Genomic DNA, 17,558 nt, shown 5'->3' with positions numbered 1-17,558 from the left:
GTCCAGACAACCTGTAGCACTCATGCCCTCCAATAACCCAGCCATTCTAATGAGGCAGAGACCTACAAATCATGCAACACTGCCCATACCTTCAGTGACAAAGCATGTCAATCAAGTAACTGACCTGTGAATCGTGTGATACTGTCCACCCATCAGAAAGTCACACAATGAACAGATACATCTATATAGTCTGATTTAAATGCATGTGTGCCTAAATTTGAGATCTTCCTGAGGAAACATTTCATAGACTCTTTAGATGAGTACTCCATAGGAGGCGGAAATTTCACCCATACACTCACTTTGACAATAATACATGAGCTCTATAAAGACCCGGCAACAGCACTTGTTATGGGCTTTAGATTCAACCGGCCTGTCAGCACGTGACCTTGGCATATCCTCCAAGTTGCTATCCTGCTGTACTGGTTATCCTCAGACACAAACATATAACAAACACAAGAGTTCTCTTCCTCTTCCACCTTCAACCCCAGCTGAAACTGGAATAAGCAGGCCTCACTCCTTCCAGTTCCCCTGGTGCAAACATGGGATGGAAACAAACAGAATTGGCATGGCTCGTGGATTCCTGGAGGGGGAGAACAGCTGAATACTCAGTTTTGTAATACAGAATTAGAAGTTTCAGAGTTTCTGTACATATTTTCCACTTTTCATCCCTATTTTTCACACCTGACTGTCAAAAAAGAACCACACAATTCCCCTGCAATCCCACCCACCAATAAATAAATCAGAAAAGGGGATATTTGTGTCCTGCCGTGCTCTGCACTGCCCGTGGGATACCATGCAATGTGAGCTCTAGTCCGTAGAAAGACAGTGTGAACAGGGAAGCTTCACTGCTGCCCATTCTTCTTGTCCCTTCCAAAGGATTGTGGAAAAGGCACCACCCATCCACACTCTAGCTCCAAGGCAAGGACAGTCTGCAGCTAGTAAGTGCAGCATCACCACTTCTGTGCCTCATTGGATGAAAAAGTGCCTCCTGTGGCCTTATTGCCCAATTACATTACCTGAAAGAGAGGACACAAATTGGAATGAATAAGTTAAGTATTTTCATGATAACAGAACACATATTCCAAAAGTGAAAACAAGACCTACCTACATTGTTTTTGTCCCAAGACACAAAACCGTTCCTCACCGACTTGCCCTTAATCACCAAATTCTACTTAAACAAACAGCCACAGTAACACTCATTCTCTCTTTCAACTCTCCCTCGTGATTTCTTCTTCTTCCTTCAGCAAGCCCTCCATTAGTGTTACCCTTGCCCTTCTCTCAATGAGAGCCAAAACAACCTCATATTAATCCTCATCAACTCTTTCTCATCAACTGTTTTTCTGTCATCAACTGATCCTTCCCCCACTGAATAAACTCTTAAAAAAAAACCTGAACCATCTCTCACACACACATGGCCCCAACCAAACAACTGCCTGTACACACAGCTAACAAATATTTTCCCAAATCATCTTGCGCTCAATGCTACCTCCTTCGACACATGCTTTACATCAAATCTTCCACATCCTATATCGAAACTCTGCTGAAAGACTATCCTTCCCAAGCAACCCCTATGTAAACAATACACCTCCCAATAGTCCTTGTCTTGAGGTGGTGCGGTTGTTACCCCCTTCCATAGCCACGAAAGGGTCAAAAAGTGGATTGGGGATGGCGCAGGTGGAATATAACCCCAAGGATCGAGCCGTAGCCCAACTGTCCTTAAATCTTTAGAGTGCCAAGTCAGCATTGTCTCTGAAGAGACAGGAGCCACCAAAGGACATGTCCATCAAAGAAGATGTGACATCCTCCAAAAAGCCAGTGGTAATTAGCCAGATGTGGCGCCTACGGTCCACTGTCAACAAACCCACTCTGCCTGCTGAGGAGGTCATGTCGAATACAGATAGAATTGCGAACTTTGCTGCATCTCTCCCGTCTGCTACCGCTTGGGAGAGCATGGCCTGGGCCTCCTCGTGGACCATAGGCAGCAGTTAGCAACCATATCCCACGGAGCATGGGAGTAGCGGCCCAAAAGGAATGCAGTGTACACAGACTGCAATGCCAGGCTGGAGGAAGAAAACTTCTTCTTCTCAAGTGTCTCTATCCCCATTGATTCCCTATACAGAATTCGCCAAGGCTGACATGGGAGGTGGGAGCCTGGACCACCAAACTCTCAAGGGTGGTGTGTTGTGTGAGGAATCTTGGGTCCCTAGGGGCAGGGCGGTGGCGGCGGGTGATTGTTCTGTTCACAGAAGCTCCTGTATTGGGTTTGGACCAGGTATGCGAAAGGACATCTGTGAGGGCTTCATCAAAAGGGAGGAGCGGTTCAGGTGAGGAGAATCCTGGCTGAAGCACCTCTGTCAAGATATTAGTCTTGGCTTCCACCGAGGGCAACTGAAGGTCGAGGGCTTCCGCAGCCCTCCGCAACCCCATTATAGAGGATGCTCCCTCCTCCATAGCCACAGTAGGGGGAGAAAGTATGCCAGCATATGAGGAAGTATCCAGACCACTGGCTTCACCAAGTTCCCCACACCAATCCATGTCATGTTCATAAGGCTGGACTTCAGGGTCCAGTGTCCGATCCCATTCCTCCCTGAGGGCAAGCATATAGGAATAGGGCTGAGGATCCAATCTGGGAGGCAAGGCTCTTGATGACGCTGGATGCGTGTTGAGCGATGCCCCTCTGGCTCAAAATGGGGATGACGTCATCGGTGGGCACCGCCAAGAGAACTGGCATTGGGACTGGTGCTGTGGAAGGTCGAGGTGGCATCACCAGCGTCGGTCCAGATCCAGAAGAGGATGCAAGGGGCCCCACAGGTGCCAAAGCTGCTGGCACGGATCCAGCAGGGGCCTCTGCCTGGAAGGTTGAGGTGGCTTGACCGGCGTCGGTACAGATCCAGAAGTGGATCCATGGGCTCCCACAGGTGTCAGAGCTGCCAGCATGAAATCAGTAAGATCCCCTGCTTACCTCGTGGAGCTGAAGGGGTGGCGCCGCCCAAGTATGGTGCACATGGCATCAAAACTCCTTGAGTTGGGTGGGGTGTCACTCTGGGTACCGAAAACTCGGGGAAGCGCGGACTCGGCCCAGGTGCAGGCTCGACCGCTGAGTGAGGTCTAGAATGCAGACGCTCCCACATCCGCAAACGGACAATTCGAAGCATGCTTCTACCTCTTCTTCTTCTTGTGTTTTGACTTACTCGAGTGTCCCAAAGATTTTTAATGGGACGCCGACCTCAGACTCGATCCCGGTATCATCTTCTTGATAGGACTTCGACCAACGGAGTCGCAAGGCTGCCATGGGCTTGAGAGACTACTCCCTCAAAGCCTTTGGGTTTATTGCGTGGCAGTTGGAGCATGACTTCGAGTAGTGGTCGCGCTCAAGGCAACACAGGTAAACAAGGTGTGGGTCCGTCACTGACATCCGTTGGTGACAGGAGGTGCAGGGCTTTAAACAGGCCTTCCTAGATGACATCCTGCCACACTAGGTGGTAAACCTCAAAAAAAGCTTCGACAAAATGTTTTTAAAAAAAAGCTCAGTCAAAACAGACTATAGGGCCAGCTCTTCTGAATTGGTTGCATTTCACAGTTCCCTACGTGAATATAGTCTGATACAATAATGATTTGATATATTTGTTGTTTTCTTTTGGAACCATATGAGTGTCAATGTGATTTGAGGTGACTGCACCATCTACTAATGTATAGTCAGGAGTTTTTGTAGTGCTATGTAGCAGATATTACGTAATATAATGTTATTTCACAACACGGAAAAATTTAATATATTTTAAAAAATAAAAATAAACCTAAGGCCTTGGGGATCCAAGCTCCCCACGTCTGATTGACGCATATGTGTCCAAGGGGACCACATCCCCACTGGGCTAAAGGGAGTGAAAAGAGTAGCATGGGACACCCGTGGCTAATTGCACTCACCCTATCATTGTCCACGCAGAAGCAGGAGAATAAAGAAACTGGCTTCAGTACTGGCACTACTGTGTCAGCGAATGAGAAGGCGGCAAGTGTGCCCAGGACTGGGCTCCCTGCGTGGCCGAGGACTTCACAGGACTCGGTGCTCCAGGGAGGAGCAGAGGAACCCAGGTCTATTTAAATAAAACATAAGTGTGGAGCGAAGCACCAAGAAACAAAAATAGAAACGTCTGTGGTAAAAGCTGCTCATTATATATTTGCGGGCCCGGTCTTCTGTCCCAGTAGAGGGCCGTATAAACTCCTGCACGAGTCTTAGAGTTTGCATGTTTCTCTTCCGTGGTTCGTCAGGAAGATCAGGGGCACCACCAATGTTGTAGGAAGTGTTTTATGAAGTGTTTTGGGGGCTACCGGGAGTTTAGCAGCCCCCACCAGAGTCCCACACAAGCTGCCGTAAGTCTCACAGGGGGGCATATTAATAGCCCAGGGAGATGTTTTAGGTTGTTTAACATACTACTGTAGCTTCTGCTTCTAGGCTCTGCTGTGCCTCAGTTGGTTGGCCCTGAAGCTGCAGTAGCAGCATAAGAAAGGTAGAACTGAGACCCTGAGATGCATCATTCACTGTAATGCTTTACTGACCATTCACTGTAATAATTCACTGACAATGGTAATGACTGTGAACACAAGGTTTTACATTACAGCGAATTGCTTTGAATGCTGATATTACCCCACTGATTTCAAAGAAATTGCAATGGTGGATTATAACAAGTTTTCTGCTTTTACTAATGTGGTGACACCTTGACAAAGCCAGGAGTCCTGCCTTATTGATAATGATCTTGTGAAACCCCAGAGGTGTTCAAGAGGTACAGACTGCACAGAGGGCAGATCCGCCAATGGTAAGACGACTGGAGGCTACTGTGGATCCGTGGGGCCCGAAGGCACACCAGAAGAAACTGGATGAGTGCGAAAAGTGCACAACAAGGCCTCCCTAAATGCCTTAATCTGCTGCAGTTTTGCAGATGACCTAGTAAACTTGGGGTGCATTACGATCTATAATGAATTGGTGATCAGGAGCGAGACTGAGTGGCACCTTTACGACGTTGCAACTTCTTTAAAGATACAAGTTGCAGGATGGAACGAGTCCCACTTATCCTTCTTCTATTTCCACTTCAGCCTAGGCTTTGACTTACCGGATGACCTTGATCGCAAAGAGGACCTGTCGAGTGAACGGTTTCAAGGGTGGGAACAAGGCCGTCCACTCCACTATGAGTTAGAGCAGGACTTTGTGACTTTTTTCAATGCTTGGGGACTGTTGCCTTCACTTCATAGTCCGGATTACATTTGGGTTCATGAGGGCGCATTTGCCACACAACCTGAAGTAGTGCCCCAAGAGAAAATACGAAAGGTACCCCTTGTGCATGTCTGTAAAAGCCATCTGTTTCTTACAGTCACTGAATGGATTGAGCCTTTAGTCCCTGTTGACACTGTTCCCTTTCACACTGGATTTTAATTTTTTGAAGGAAAGATTTGTCAATCTGACAAAAGAAGAAAGGGGGAGTAGAGCTCAGGATCTGTATTTGGAGGCGTAGGGAGAAAATAACTGATGGCGACGAGCAGGAGTGGCGTTTATTTGAGGCTCCACTCTGTCACTTTTGGGGTGGAAGAAAGTCAACGCAGGGCAGTACTGGGCCACCTAGCAGCGTGCTGAAGCACTCCAAGCTTCCGGATCCAGTCTGCCGCCTCAGGATATTCTAAAAAAACAATTAAAAAAAGGAATCTGCCATCTTAAAAGAGATTTTCTTCAATAATTGTGTTTAAGGCAGTTCAGTGAAGTTTTGTTGGTCCCCTTTTCTAGGAACATGCTGCTAAGGTTCCTGATACGGGGGAGTTATTTGATCAAAACTATTAGTGGGGATGCAGATCAACAGTACTTAAGTCTGGTTTCAATGGAAGATCATTTGAATATTGATAATACACACTACTGGCATTCCAAGGTTATCTCATTCACTTAAGAACTGCTCCCAAACCAACCTTTCCACTATCAGCTCTCCCTACATCCATGATTTATTCCTCCCTAGCAAACAATCATTCACACTTCCCAAAAATCTTTTCCCGCACTCTCCTTTACACACCAACCCCTCCTTCATCGTTCCTCTTTCACAATCCCTAGTGCCACCATTAACTTTGATCTCCAGCTTCACAATCCCTCCCCTTCAACATCAACCTAAACAAAACAAATTTTCTACTGATAACTTCCACACCAACCCAACTTCTCACCACTAACATTTCCACCACTATTTTCCATCATTTACTCCCTACCTCCCTCCCTCCACTGAAAATCCCTTACCCATCTTACCTTTTCCTAGCTGGTCCCCTCCAGTCTATTTTCCGCATGAACCCTTCACTCCAACTGCCCACTCCATACTAATCTTTTTCACAAGTCACCCACTCCAGAACCTTCTCTTTCAATATCTTACCCAAACACCCCTCCCCATGCACTAATCATTCCCACTGTTCACAAATAACCTCTCATTCTAACTTCTAACTGTTTCCAGTCCCCTTTTACTAGTTCTAATTTTACCAAACTTTCTCAGAACAACAACTTACTTCCCAAGTTCCTACTGCTCAGCAGCCTACTAATTAACCATCATGGCAAACTACAATTTCTCCATTAAGAACCTTCTCCAATTTAATCTCTCCTTCACCATCAATAAAATTCCCCAAACACCAATATTTCTATCACTTTTCAAGTCTCTGCCTGGTGTGGACTCCTCCCGTCCTCGACGCCAGTTGGTGAGTGCTGATTTGTAACATACGTTCTGCATATGCCCAGGGCTTACTCACTGTTGGGCTGAGGGTACTGGTCAGCTGTAAGAGGTGTCTCTGTACAACAGCTTGTGCAAGTGAGATATATACGACCTAGGATTTTTTGTGGCCTTCAAAAAACAAAGCCTTTTCCAGCCTTTTTGATCTGGCAATTATTTTGCACTTTTCAGCTACTTGCCTCCGGAAGGCTGCAGCGCTTTTGTTTGTGGCGGGGTGTCAATGTGTAGTTATTCTCTAGGTGTAGGCCGAGAGCAACTTACTCTGTCGCGAGGAAGCCAGGGGTCTTTGGAAACATCCTCTCTCGCTGGGTTGGGAGGAGCTCATTAAAACTTTCTACACTCAAAGAAATTACGCCCTTCCTTCATAGATCAATACTGTTGGAATCCTTCCTGCTCAGCGATGGTGCTCAGCGTCACTCCTGGTCTGCAATCATTCGCACAGGATCGTTCTGGCTTCCAGAATACCTTTGGCTGGTCTCTTTCCAACAGCTTCATGTAAGACCACATCAGTATTTGATATTCTAACCAATTTGTCTGCCTGCACTTGAGTTGCCCATAACTGCCCAAGGTGGAGATATCTTCGCATCTCCACCATGTGCTTGCCCCCTGCACACAACCAATGCCACGGAACACTGCTGTACTTGGCATTTAATTTCAAGTTTATTTGTTGTTCAGTCTTTCTACTGTTAATACTAACTAGCTGCTGTGGCAAACTATGAAGTCTGCAAAGACAACCCAGCACTATCTGCATGTACTTAACAAGTCTTGCCACCTGTAAAGGGGTTCACCTTTACTTCTTGAAGCGCTGAACATAACATTAACTAGGAGTTTGTTCATAACAATGACAATGTATCTTTTCACTTGCCTTTTATTTTTTGATGACCATCACAATGTGATTCTACAAAAAGTTCAATTAAAAAACAAAACAATAAAAAACTTTCAATACTCTGCTTATCATTTCTATCCAAGTAGACCCAAACAATCTAAGCTGGTATCAGCTCTTTGTGCCATCATAAGCTTACCTCTTCAGACTAATATTAACAGGAGTAGGTTCTGACATTTTCCCCACGCTGATTTCCAGAGGTGCCACCTGTAAGACACAAAAACACTCACTGAGTGGTACACCTACATTCCAGACATAAATAACTGACAACAGAGATTACTGGAGTTGAACAAGAAATTAGTTTAACAAGTGGTTTATGAGAAAGGTAAGTATCATATTTAGAGTTACAAGCTTTTCAATATTCCCTGCCGCTAGGCTCTGTAAACTCTTCTATTTTAAGCATGATTGGGGTAGACATTTTGTTTTACCATATACGACTTTCAAAGTTTTATAGAAACAAGCTGCTGGAAACATTCTATTATATGTTTGGATTAAGAACAGGACAAGATGGCAGCCCTTTGGGAACAGGGCAGGTTAGGTGTGTGGTTCTACAGAGAGCATCTAAAATAGAGAAACATTTTACCTGCCTTCAATAATGAAAATTCTGTTTAATACTTTATTTTCTTGGAAAAATATATTTTTTGTCAGAAACCTAGAAACATTTTTAGTCTCAAGTCAATGTGGAGCTCCACTTAGGACTTTGTGGTGCCACACTGGTGAATTTCATTGTTGACCAGAGACAACAATGCTCTAATTTACAAATGCTTTATTCAGGACCTCAGGTCCAGATATTTCTAGCACCAGAGGCACCAAGAATATTCAGTAGTAAATAAAGGGAGCCGTAGGAGGAAGAAAGTATCTGCAAAGGGAAGAGAGCATAATTATTTTATGCAGCGAGGAATCTGCGATTAGAAATCTCCATCAGAAAGTATCATATTTAGAGTTACAAGCTTTTCAATATTCCCTGCCGCTAGGCTCTGTAAACTCTTCTATTTTAAGCATGATTGGGGTAGACATTTTGTTTTACCATATACGACTTTCAAAGTTTTATAGAAACAAGCTGCTGGAAACATTCTATTATATGTTTGGATTAGGAACAGGACAAGATGGCAGCCCTTTGGGAACAGGGCAGGTTAGGTGTGTGGTTCTACAGAGAGCATCTAAAATAGAGAAACATTTTACCTGCCTTCAATAATGAAAATTCTGTTTAATACTTTATTTTCTTGGAAAAATATATTTTTTGTCAGAAACCTAGAAACATTTTTAGTCTCAAGTCAATCTGGAGCTCCACTTAGGACTTTGTGGTGCCACACTGGTGAATTTCATTGTTGACCAGAGACAACAATGCTCTAATTTACAAATGCTTTATTCAGGACCTCAGGTCCAGATATTTCTAGCACCAGAGGCACCAAGAATATTCAGTAGTAATTAAAGGGAGCCGTAGGAGGAAGAAAGTATCTGCAAAGGGAAGAGAGCATAATTATTTTATGCAGCGAGGAATCTGCGATTAGAAATCTCCATCAGAAAAAAAAGTTACTTTGGTATTGCTCTTTCAGGTAAATACGCTATCTACCCTCATATTCGTCACCTTTTGAATATTCTCCAGATATCAGACTGAATGCAGAAAATCTTTAGCAGTAACCCTGCTCACCGTGTGGCTCTGCAACAAAAGTGACAAACTGAGCCACCTATAAAATCCACACATGCACGCTAACCTCAACTGCTTTGTAGGCTGTCTGCTCCCCCAGACATGGAGCATGCCAGCAAATTGGCTTTGCCTAGTGTGCATCTCTTCAGGCTTGGAACCTTATAAGATAGGAAAAGAGTCCAGTTCACACAACACAAAGAGTTGGGGGGGAGGGGAAAGAGGATCAGTGAGAAATCTCAGATAGAGTTGATAGAGTACCTACCAGAAGAACAAGTTACTTAGCTGCTGGGCAACGGTAAGAATGAAGAGAAGTATATCAGAAAGAGAGGCAAAAGAGGGTCTATAGAATTTTCTGTACCATTTTTTTTCTAATTTTTGCCAATGGTAGGCGTATACCGTTTTGGTGGCGGGCAGTCTGGCTGCCAAGATAACTTGACAGAACTCAGGAGGAAGAACAAAAACTATCAACTGTCGCTGCTCAATCTCCACGCAAGGAGGTGGAGAGTTGACAGGTTTGAGTGGAGGACCCTCCCCTGCTGCTGCAACAGACGATCTTCCCGAAGGGGGCAGCCTGATCAGAGGATCGATGATCAATTTCAGAAGCTCAGGATACCAAACTCTCCGTGCCCAGTCTGGAGCCACAAGAATGATTTGAGCCAGATCGTTCCTGATCTTCTTGAGAACTGTGGGCAGAAGTTGTATGGGCGGAAGGCATATATGAGTCCTGAACTCCACTCAAGACAAAGCGTCTCAGCGAGTGCCGCCTTGGAAACTTCTGGGGACAGCCAACTATTTGAGCACCTTTGACCTGACTTCAGGTTATTGGCAAATAGACCGCAAGATCGAAGGAGAGGTCTGCTTTTTCTACACCTGAAGGCCTCTGGGTTGAAGAATGCACCTGCTACCTTCCAGAGGTTAGTCAACAGAGTACTTTCAGGTATGGAAGCTTCATTGCAGCTTATCTTGATGATATAGCTGGATTCAGCTCCACCTGGGAGGATCACTTGGTCCAGAGTCACCTGGAGCAACGTGAGGGTGCCTGGCAAATTTGTCAATTGACATGGGGGCTAGAATAAGGATTGGTCCAAGCCCCCAATAAGTTATCTATTAGTGCCTTATTAATGGAAGCAGGGCCTCTGAAGATGTTTGCCCTGGTTGGAGGACTTGTCATAACGTTGGTTTTAACCTTCAAGATGGTGCGCTGGAGGTCAACATCATGCTGGATATACATCATTATGGCATAGGAAGCGGACTCCTCTGTGGCCGGCCCAGTGAGTGAGAATAAGCCTGTTTCCGGAGAGGTATCGAGACCACCAGCCTCCTGTAAGTCATCATACCATTCATCTACCTGGTAAGGTTGAACAAACTTGTCACCTGAGTCACGGTCATTGTGGGAGTCAGTACCAAAAAGGGAATGCAGGTAGAGGAGGTAGCACCTCAAGTGGTATTAGGTGCGACTTAGGTCAGACTGGCATCAAAACAAACTTTCAGGACCTCCTCATCCAGCGTCGATGGAGTCGGTATCTGCGCCAAATTCCACAGGTTGGCATAGATCATGGTGCCGAAAGTTTGGTTGGAAATTTACCCGGAAGTAAGATGGGCTCGGAGTGTCCAACTGGCTCCAAGAGCAAACTTGCTAGTGGTACTCCAGATGGAGGGCCTCTTGGCTCCTTGGAGCCTGAAGGCGCCCCACAGGGGATCACTAGGGATCTGAAGAGTCATGGCATTGCTGTGCAGAACTCTTTGATCTGATGTGGCTCTAGGCCACAGAAACTCAGGTTGTGCCAGAAGCAACAGTAGGATAGGCTCTGACGTCAGGTGACTTAGGGAGCAGGATCAAGAGGTGTGGCACCACCTCACTTCTGTTCAGGTTAATGCGAGAGGCGACTTCTTGTGCTTCTTTTCTGACTTACTAGGCATTTTGGTCTGTAATGAAGACCAGCCTCGAGAATGGCTATCCCAACTTTGAGAACGTGACCAGGATCGAACGTTCGATGCAGCAACAACTTAGAACAGTCCTGGCGAGGAGCCTTTTTATGCATGGCACTGTAAAGCTTTGCCTCGCTGCCCCTGAGGGCCTTTGGATTCATCTATGGGCAGAAACTACAGGTCTTGGAGTTGTGTCTCGATTCACGCACAACAGATAAACCTGGTGGGGATCCATCACAGACATGTGTTTTTGAACAGTCCCTACAGGGCTTGAGTGTGACATCCCTTGCACACTGTAGAAATCTTTTTATGTAAATGTCTCTGAGAGAAACAAAGGGATCTTTGAAGAAAGAACAGAACTGTCGTCACCATGCAGGACCAGTGCCTATGTAGAGGTCACACATCTTTTCAGGAGCAGTACGGAGGTAGCGCGCAGCCGTTTGGTGCCATCTGAAAGCGCATCAAGATACTGCTGAAAAGCTTCCAGATCCAGTCTGATGCCTGGGGAATATTCAAAAGGTGAGGAATGTGTGGCTTGAAACCTCTACCAGAAAATCTATCTTAATCCATATTCTTCAACTAAATAGTGAACCAAGCAACAGGCTGGGCATAGATAAAACGTCAGAAAACCAATTGCTCCATAAGTAATGCAATGGCTCCAAACAAGTGTCACCTTTGCGAATTAAGCCAGTTCTGTCTACTATGCCTGCTTTACACAGGTCAGGATCAAAAGAAACAGTAGAACCAATGGGAAACAACACATTGCACCTTATGTTTCCTCAGAAAATGGGACGCAGGAGAGTGATAGGAAATCTTAGAGAAGACCTAGAGTCCTCCAAAATAAGCATTTTCAAAGGCAAATTACTTGTTCTTCTGTTGGATACCCACAACAGAGAAGGAAATAAACATGGTGAGTACAGATATTGGATCAAACATGCTGTTGAAATTCTCAAGCAAAATGTACCTCACTCCTCACATAAGAGTCTAGTCTATTCAAGTCAGTTTGTAGACCACATGGCTACTCAATGGGCCTTCAAACGCTGACCCACCAACAGGCCTCTGAGCCATCACTAAATTGGAGTACTTAACTCCAGTCGGGTCAACCTCAACTAAACAAACAGCCATTCCTTTGGCATTTTCCTAAAGGTCACTTCATTTTTAATTTTGTGTAGCCTGATAGGTAGAGAATTCCAAATCTTTAGTACCAAATAGGAGAAGAAGTGCCCTCCACTTCTTGCCCGTGAACATTTGGGGTCATCCTCAATCGTGAGTTTCCAGACGTCAAAACCATAACAGGTACATAAGGTTGCAATAAAGATTGTACCAGTTGAGAGCCTTTTTTGTGTGTACGACCTCCGGGTAGTACAGCAGGCCTTAAATTGTACCCTTTGATCCACTGGAAGCCAATCTAACAGTGCCAGTGAGCTTGAAACCTACTGATGTCTTGGGACTTTCAATAGGAGATGGGCTGCAGCATTTTGAACTAACCGTAACCATTTTGACAATGTAACATGGGGAGCCTAAGTATAGGGAATTTCCGTAGTCAAGGCGTGAAAGCATCAGCAAGGTAGTAGATATAGGGGGTAATTCTGACCCTGGCGGTACGAGACCGCCAGGGCTAAAATGACGGAAGCACCGCCAACAGGCTGGCGGTGCTTCCTGGGGGATTACGACCGTGGCGGAAGCGCCGCGGTCGCACCGCCGGGGCCGGTGGTTTTCCGCCACAATGGCCCCGGCGGTAGTAATCCACCAGGGCAGCAGGGGATTACGAGTCCCCGACTGCCAGCCTTTTCCTGGCGGTTTGAACTGCCAGGAAAAGGATGGCGGTACGGGGAGTCGAGGGGCCCCTGGGAGCCCCTGCACTGCCCATACCACTGGCATGGGCAGTGCAGGGGCCCCCTAACAGGACCCCATTCGGCTTTTCACTGTCTGCTATGCAGACAGTGAAAAGCGCGACGGGTGCAACTGCACCCGTTGCACGGCCGCAACACCGCCGGCTCCATTTGGAGCCGGCTCCCATGTTGCGCCCCACATCCCCGCTGGTTTCCGCCCGCCGGCCCAGCGGGGATGTCAAAATGGGCACCGCGGGAGTGCGGCCGCCCGCCAATGTTGTAATGAGGCCCATAGTATTTTTCGAAGCATTCTAAGCGTGCCATAGCAGGCCTGCAATTTACCTGACTTGCGTTTCCATGGTGAGTATGTTGTCCAAGCAGATCCCTACGTTTTTTATGGATGTTTTAGGGTTACGAGGATTTCTTATGGAATCTGGCCAGGCGAGTGAAGGCTGGCTGTTCAAGTCATTACCCCCCACCATGACTTTAGTTTTGTCACCGTTAAGTTTAAGATGGCACTTAGCCATCCATTCTGCCACTTGCTTCATGCAGAGTAAAATTCGATACACTTTTGAGCGATTTTCTGGAGAAAGGGACAAGGCTATTTGAGTGTTGTCTGCATATGTGACTAATGAGAGGCCAAAAGCTTGTACAATCTCCACCAGATGATACACAAAGATTCGGGCTCAATCTAGACCCCTGAGGTTCTCTACATTAAAAAGGGTATATATTTGAATAGCATGTTTTATCGAGTACTTGAGAACTATCCTCAAGAAATGAAGTAAGCCAATTTAATGCACAAACACTTACACCCACATTTTTAAGTCTATGAATAAGGACTAGCTGTGCTACAGTATCAAATGTCACACTTGATCTAATAATGTAACTGTTGCGGAGTCCCCTTGATCAACGAGCATTTTAAGTACTACTACCAATAGTGCCGTCTCAGTACCATATGATCTAAAGTCAGTTTGTACAGTGTGAAGGATATCATTGTTTTTTAAGAATAGTGACTTAGTGAATATTAACTTCCAAACTCATGATAATAGGGAGATTGGCCTGCAATTTTCAGGAAGTGGTGGATCCAAAGTGGATTGTTTTTAGCAATGATTTTAACGCTGCTTGTTTCTACAGGGAAGGGACTACCCCATTCCTTAGAGCGACTGAGCAGTTCCTGCAGTACTGTAAACATCTGTTCTGCCACCAGTTCCAAAATATGTAGTGGCAGGGTGTCAAGTGGTCAGCCTGATTTACCCACATTAAATAGTGCCAATAAATCTTCTATACTAATAGGGCGAAAGGACAAAAAAAGGTTCCCTAGGACTCCTAGGTTGCGAAGGGAAGGTACTAAGCTAAGACTGCCTGACCCTATCTGAAAAATGATTAGTAAATGTAACCTTTTTTAGGAAGACACTGAACAGGTCATTAAAATGTGCCATAGTAGGTAGAATTAGGCAGCTGGCAAGTAAGAGATCAGTAAAAGATTTGCCTATTTGAAAAATGTCTCAAACTGAGTTTGAGCACTTGTCTATTTCAGACGCATAGTAGGTCAATTGAGCACTTCTAATCACAGAATGGAACTTTATCTCTTACTTATATTCCTGTTTGCTCATGAATTTATAGGACTTTCTCCATTCCCCTCCAATCATTTGCATTCCTTTTTTTAGTGTGAATAAGTGAGAATTAGACCCTGGGGACCGTCTGTCCTGCCATGCACATTTGAGGGTTTTAAATGGAAAGGTATGGTCTAAGGAATATTTAATCCAATCAATCCCATCTGTAAATTTTAATGTTGCAGAGGAAATATAACCTAGTTCAGGTATGAAGTTGCAGAGGATAACTACCCATTCAGTGGGATTTAGTTTAGCCCAGGTATGATCTGGCCTCATTGTCTGTGTTGTATGGTTACTCTTTGACCTAGCAGAGTGATCACTATCAGATAATGGGGGTTTTGACACACGCAAATTCGGGGGATTACTAAAAACAGGATCAATTAGATGTTCTTTCTTGTATGTAGGACCGTCAATATGTTGAATAAGCTGTAAGGGTGCTAGATCACGTAGTAGGTACCTGGCACAGAACTATTTAAGTGAATATTCAAATCTCCCAGAAGGGTGAAATTAGCTTGGTTCACTGCAAACTGGAGATTACGTCAGGGAGAACATGAAGAAACTGAGAATGTGGGCCTGGGGGCAGATATTTCAATGCTCTGGTAATGGTTAAAGTAAAAGTAGGGGTGAGAATTATCAAACAAGAACTACTTTTACAAGCTGGAAGAGTAATAGGTGTATAGATACATTTGAGTAATTCTCTATAGATAATGACAATATCCCCTTCCCATCTTATCCCTTTGATCACTGCTACAGATAAAGTACCGTGTAGGCAAGGCCTGAATCACGTCTGGCATGGGAATTTCATGGAGCCATGTTTCAGTGAGGAACAGAACATCAGGCTGTTCTTCAGAGACAGGAGAAAACAGATTTAGGCCCTCATTAGGCGGTTGGAGGAAGCCGCTCGCCAAACTCTTCCTGCCCTCAGACTGACTGTTCGGCCTGAACCCCGCCGACCCTAATAGGACTTCACCGCAGGGCCGGCAAGCAGATATAGGGGGTCATTTTGACCTTGGCGGACGGCGGAGGCCGTCCGCCAAGGTACCGCCGCTGAATGACCGCACCGCGGTCAAAAGACCGCGGCAGCCATTCAGACATTTCCTCTGGGCCGGCGGGCGCTCTCCAAAAGAGCGCCCGCCGGCCCAGAGGAAATGCCCCTGCAACGAGGACGCCGGCTCAGAATTGAGCCGGCGTAGTTGCAGGGGTGCGACGGGTGCAGTTGCACCCATCGCGTATTTCAGTGTCTGCTTAGCAGACACTGAAATACTTTGCGGGCCCTCTTACGGGGGCCCCTGGGCACCCCCTACCGCCATCCTGTTCCTGGCGGGAGACCCGCCAGGAACAGGATGGCGGTAGGGGGTGTCAGAATCCCCATGGCTGCGGAGCGCGCTCCGCAGCCATGGAGGATTCACAAGGGCAGTGGTAAACCGGCGGGAGACCGCCGGTTTACCCTTTCTGGCCGCGGCTGAACCGCCGCGGTCAGAATGCCCTCGGGAGCACCGCCAGCCTGTTGGCGGTGCTCCCGTGGTCGGTGACCCTGGCGGTCACCGGCCGCCAGGGTCAGAATGACCCCCATAGTCTTGCTAAGGTTGATTGAATGTAAACAGGAATCTTTTAAACTCACTTGCAAAGCTCGCTGTTGTTCTGGTGAGTAAGATATCCTGTTTGGTCTCGGCCAGATGCCGACGGGCTTACCTTTGGCTCGGCTGCAGCCTTTATTTGTAGAATGGCTGGTAGAACAACTATAGCGCCTACAAAAATGGTGTCTCTAGTTGTCTCAATGAGTAAAAATCTATGACATCAACCTTAATAAAAAAGAGAGTAAAAGTCATTGTCTAACATACGTCTAAGATGGATTCCCTCTCAAAAACACTGAAATAACCAGCCTTCCTCTTTATGAGTAAAACCTTAATCATGATGAAGGGATTAATGGCAGATTCCTCACATTAGAATACTCCCCAGGTGCCAGACTGGATGCAAAAAAACTTTTTTTAGCAGTACCCTCACTTTGATGTCAGTTTCATTTATTTACCCTTTCTGCACCCTCAGACATGGAGTGGGAACATTTGTTGTTAACAATTTCTGGACCAAGTTAAAGTTCCACTGTGGCATCACTAACGGATTGGGAGGCATACATGCCAAACCGTTATTAAATGTCATCTGATGGGATTTACACAAGGGTGGTTGGCCCACCAAAGGCAAAAAGGCTGAAAGGACTGACAAATAACTTTTAATAGTGCCCACTGCAAGGCCCTGCCAGGCCAAACAAACATAAGGACATCCAACAGCTTTGATTGCAAGGGATCGGTCTTACGAACGCTACACCAAGCCACAAATTTGTCTCTATGACTGAATAAACTGATTTCATAGAAGGGCGCAAAAATGTCATCCACCACATCAGGTGGCAAATCAGACTCAGTCAACTGCCGCTACTCAATATCCAGGCATGAAGGTGTAGTTTGCCTAGATTTTGGTGGATGACCCTGTCCCTATTACCGAGATAGGAGATCTTTATGAGTGGAAGCCTGATTTGGATACCACACTCTTCTGGCCCAATCTTGAGCTATTAGGTTAACTTGGACCCAGTCATTTCTGATCTTTTTCAGACCTCAGGGCACTGAGGGGAAGGCGTGCAGGAGTCAGGTGTTCCATTCCAGCTGAATCCATCTCCCCAAGAAGTGTTCTTGCGAAACTACAACACGCAGTACTTCTTGACATAGCACATTCTCAAATGTGCCAAAAAGATCTTGTCAAGATCCCACCACTTTTGGAACACACCCTACATTGCCTCTGGATGTAGACGCAACTAGTCATCTGCCAGATGCTGCATGCTCCGTTTGTCTGCTCTGGTATTCAGGGGCACTGCTAGGTGGTCTGTGATCAGGGAAATAACTTGGTGCTCCAACCACCTCCAGAGGT

The 17,558-nt window shown here is 45.9% G+C and overlaps 1 protein-coding gene across 5 annotated transcripts in view; it reads right to left on the bottom strand.

The window, feature by feature from the left end:
* Positions 1–676: 676 nt before the first annotated feature.
* Positions 677–17,558, bottom strand: part of PPFIA3 (PTPRF interacting protein alpha 3) — a 400,966-nt gene continuing 384,084 nt past the window's right edge. For 4 of the 5 annotated variants that reach the window (XM_069200869.1, XM_069200871.1, XM_069200872.1 and 1 more), the window contains 2 exons: positions 7,760–7,827; positions 883–1,016 (listed from right to left, as the gene is read on the bottom strand). In XM_069200869.1, the coding sequence (XP_069056970.1) occupies positions 7,775–7,827 (53 nt within the window). In that variant the 3' untranslated portion in view covers positions 883–1,016; positions 7,760–7,774. Of the gene's footprint in view, positions 1,017–7,759; positions 7,828–17,558 lie in introns of all 5 variants that reach the window. The other variant, XM_069200870.1, reaches the window with a different exon arrangement.

This window comes from Pleurodeles waltl, chromosome 7 (genome assembly GCF_031143425.1).
Source record: "Pleurodeles waltl isolate 20211129_DDA chromosome 7, aPleWal1.hap1.20221129, whole genome shotgun sequence".
NCBI lineage: Eukaryota > Metazoa > Chordata > Amphibia > Caudata > Salamandridae > Pleurodeles > Pleurodeles waltl.
The sequence above is the reverse complement of the archived record's forward strand: the minus strand, read 5'-3'. Positions and strand labels throughout refer to the sequence as shown.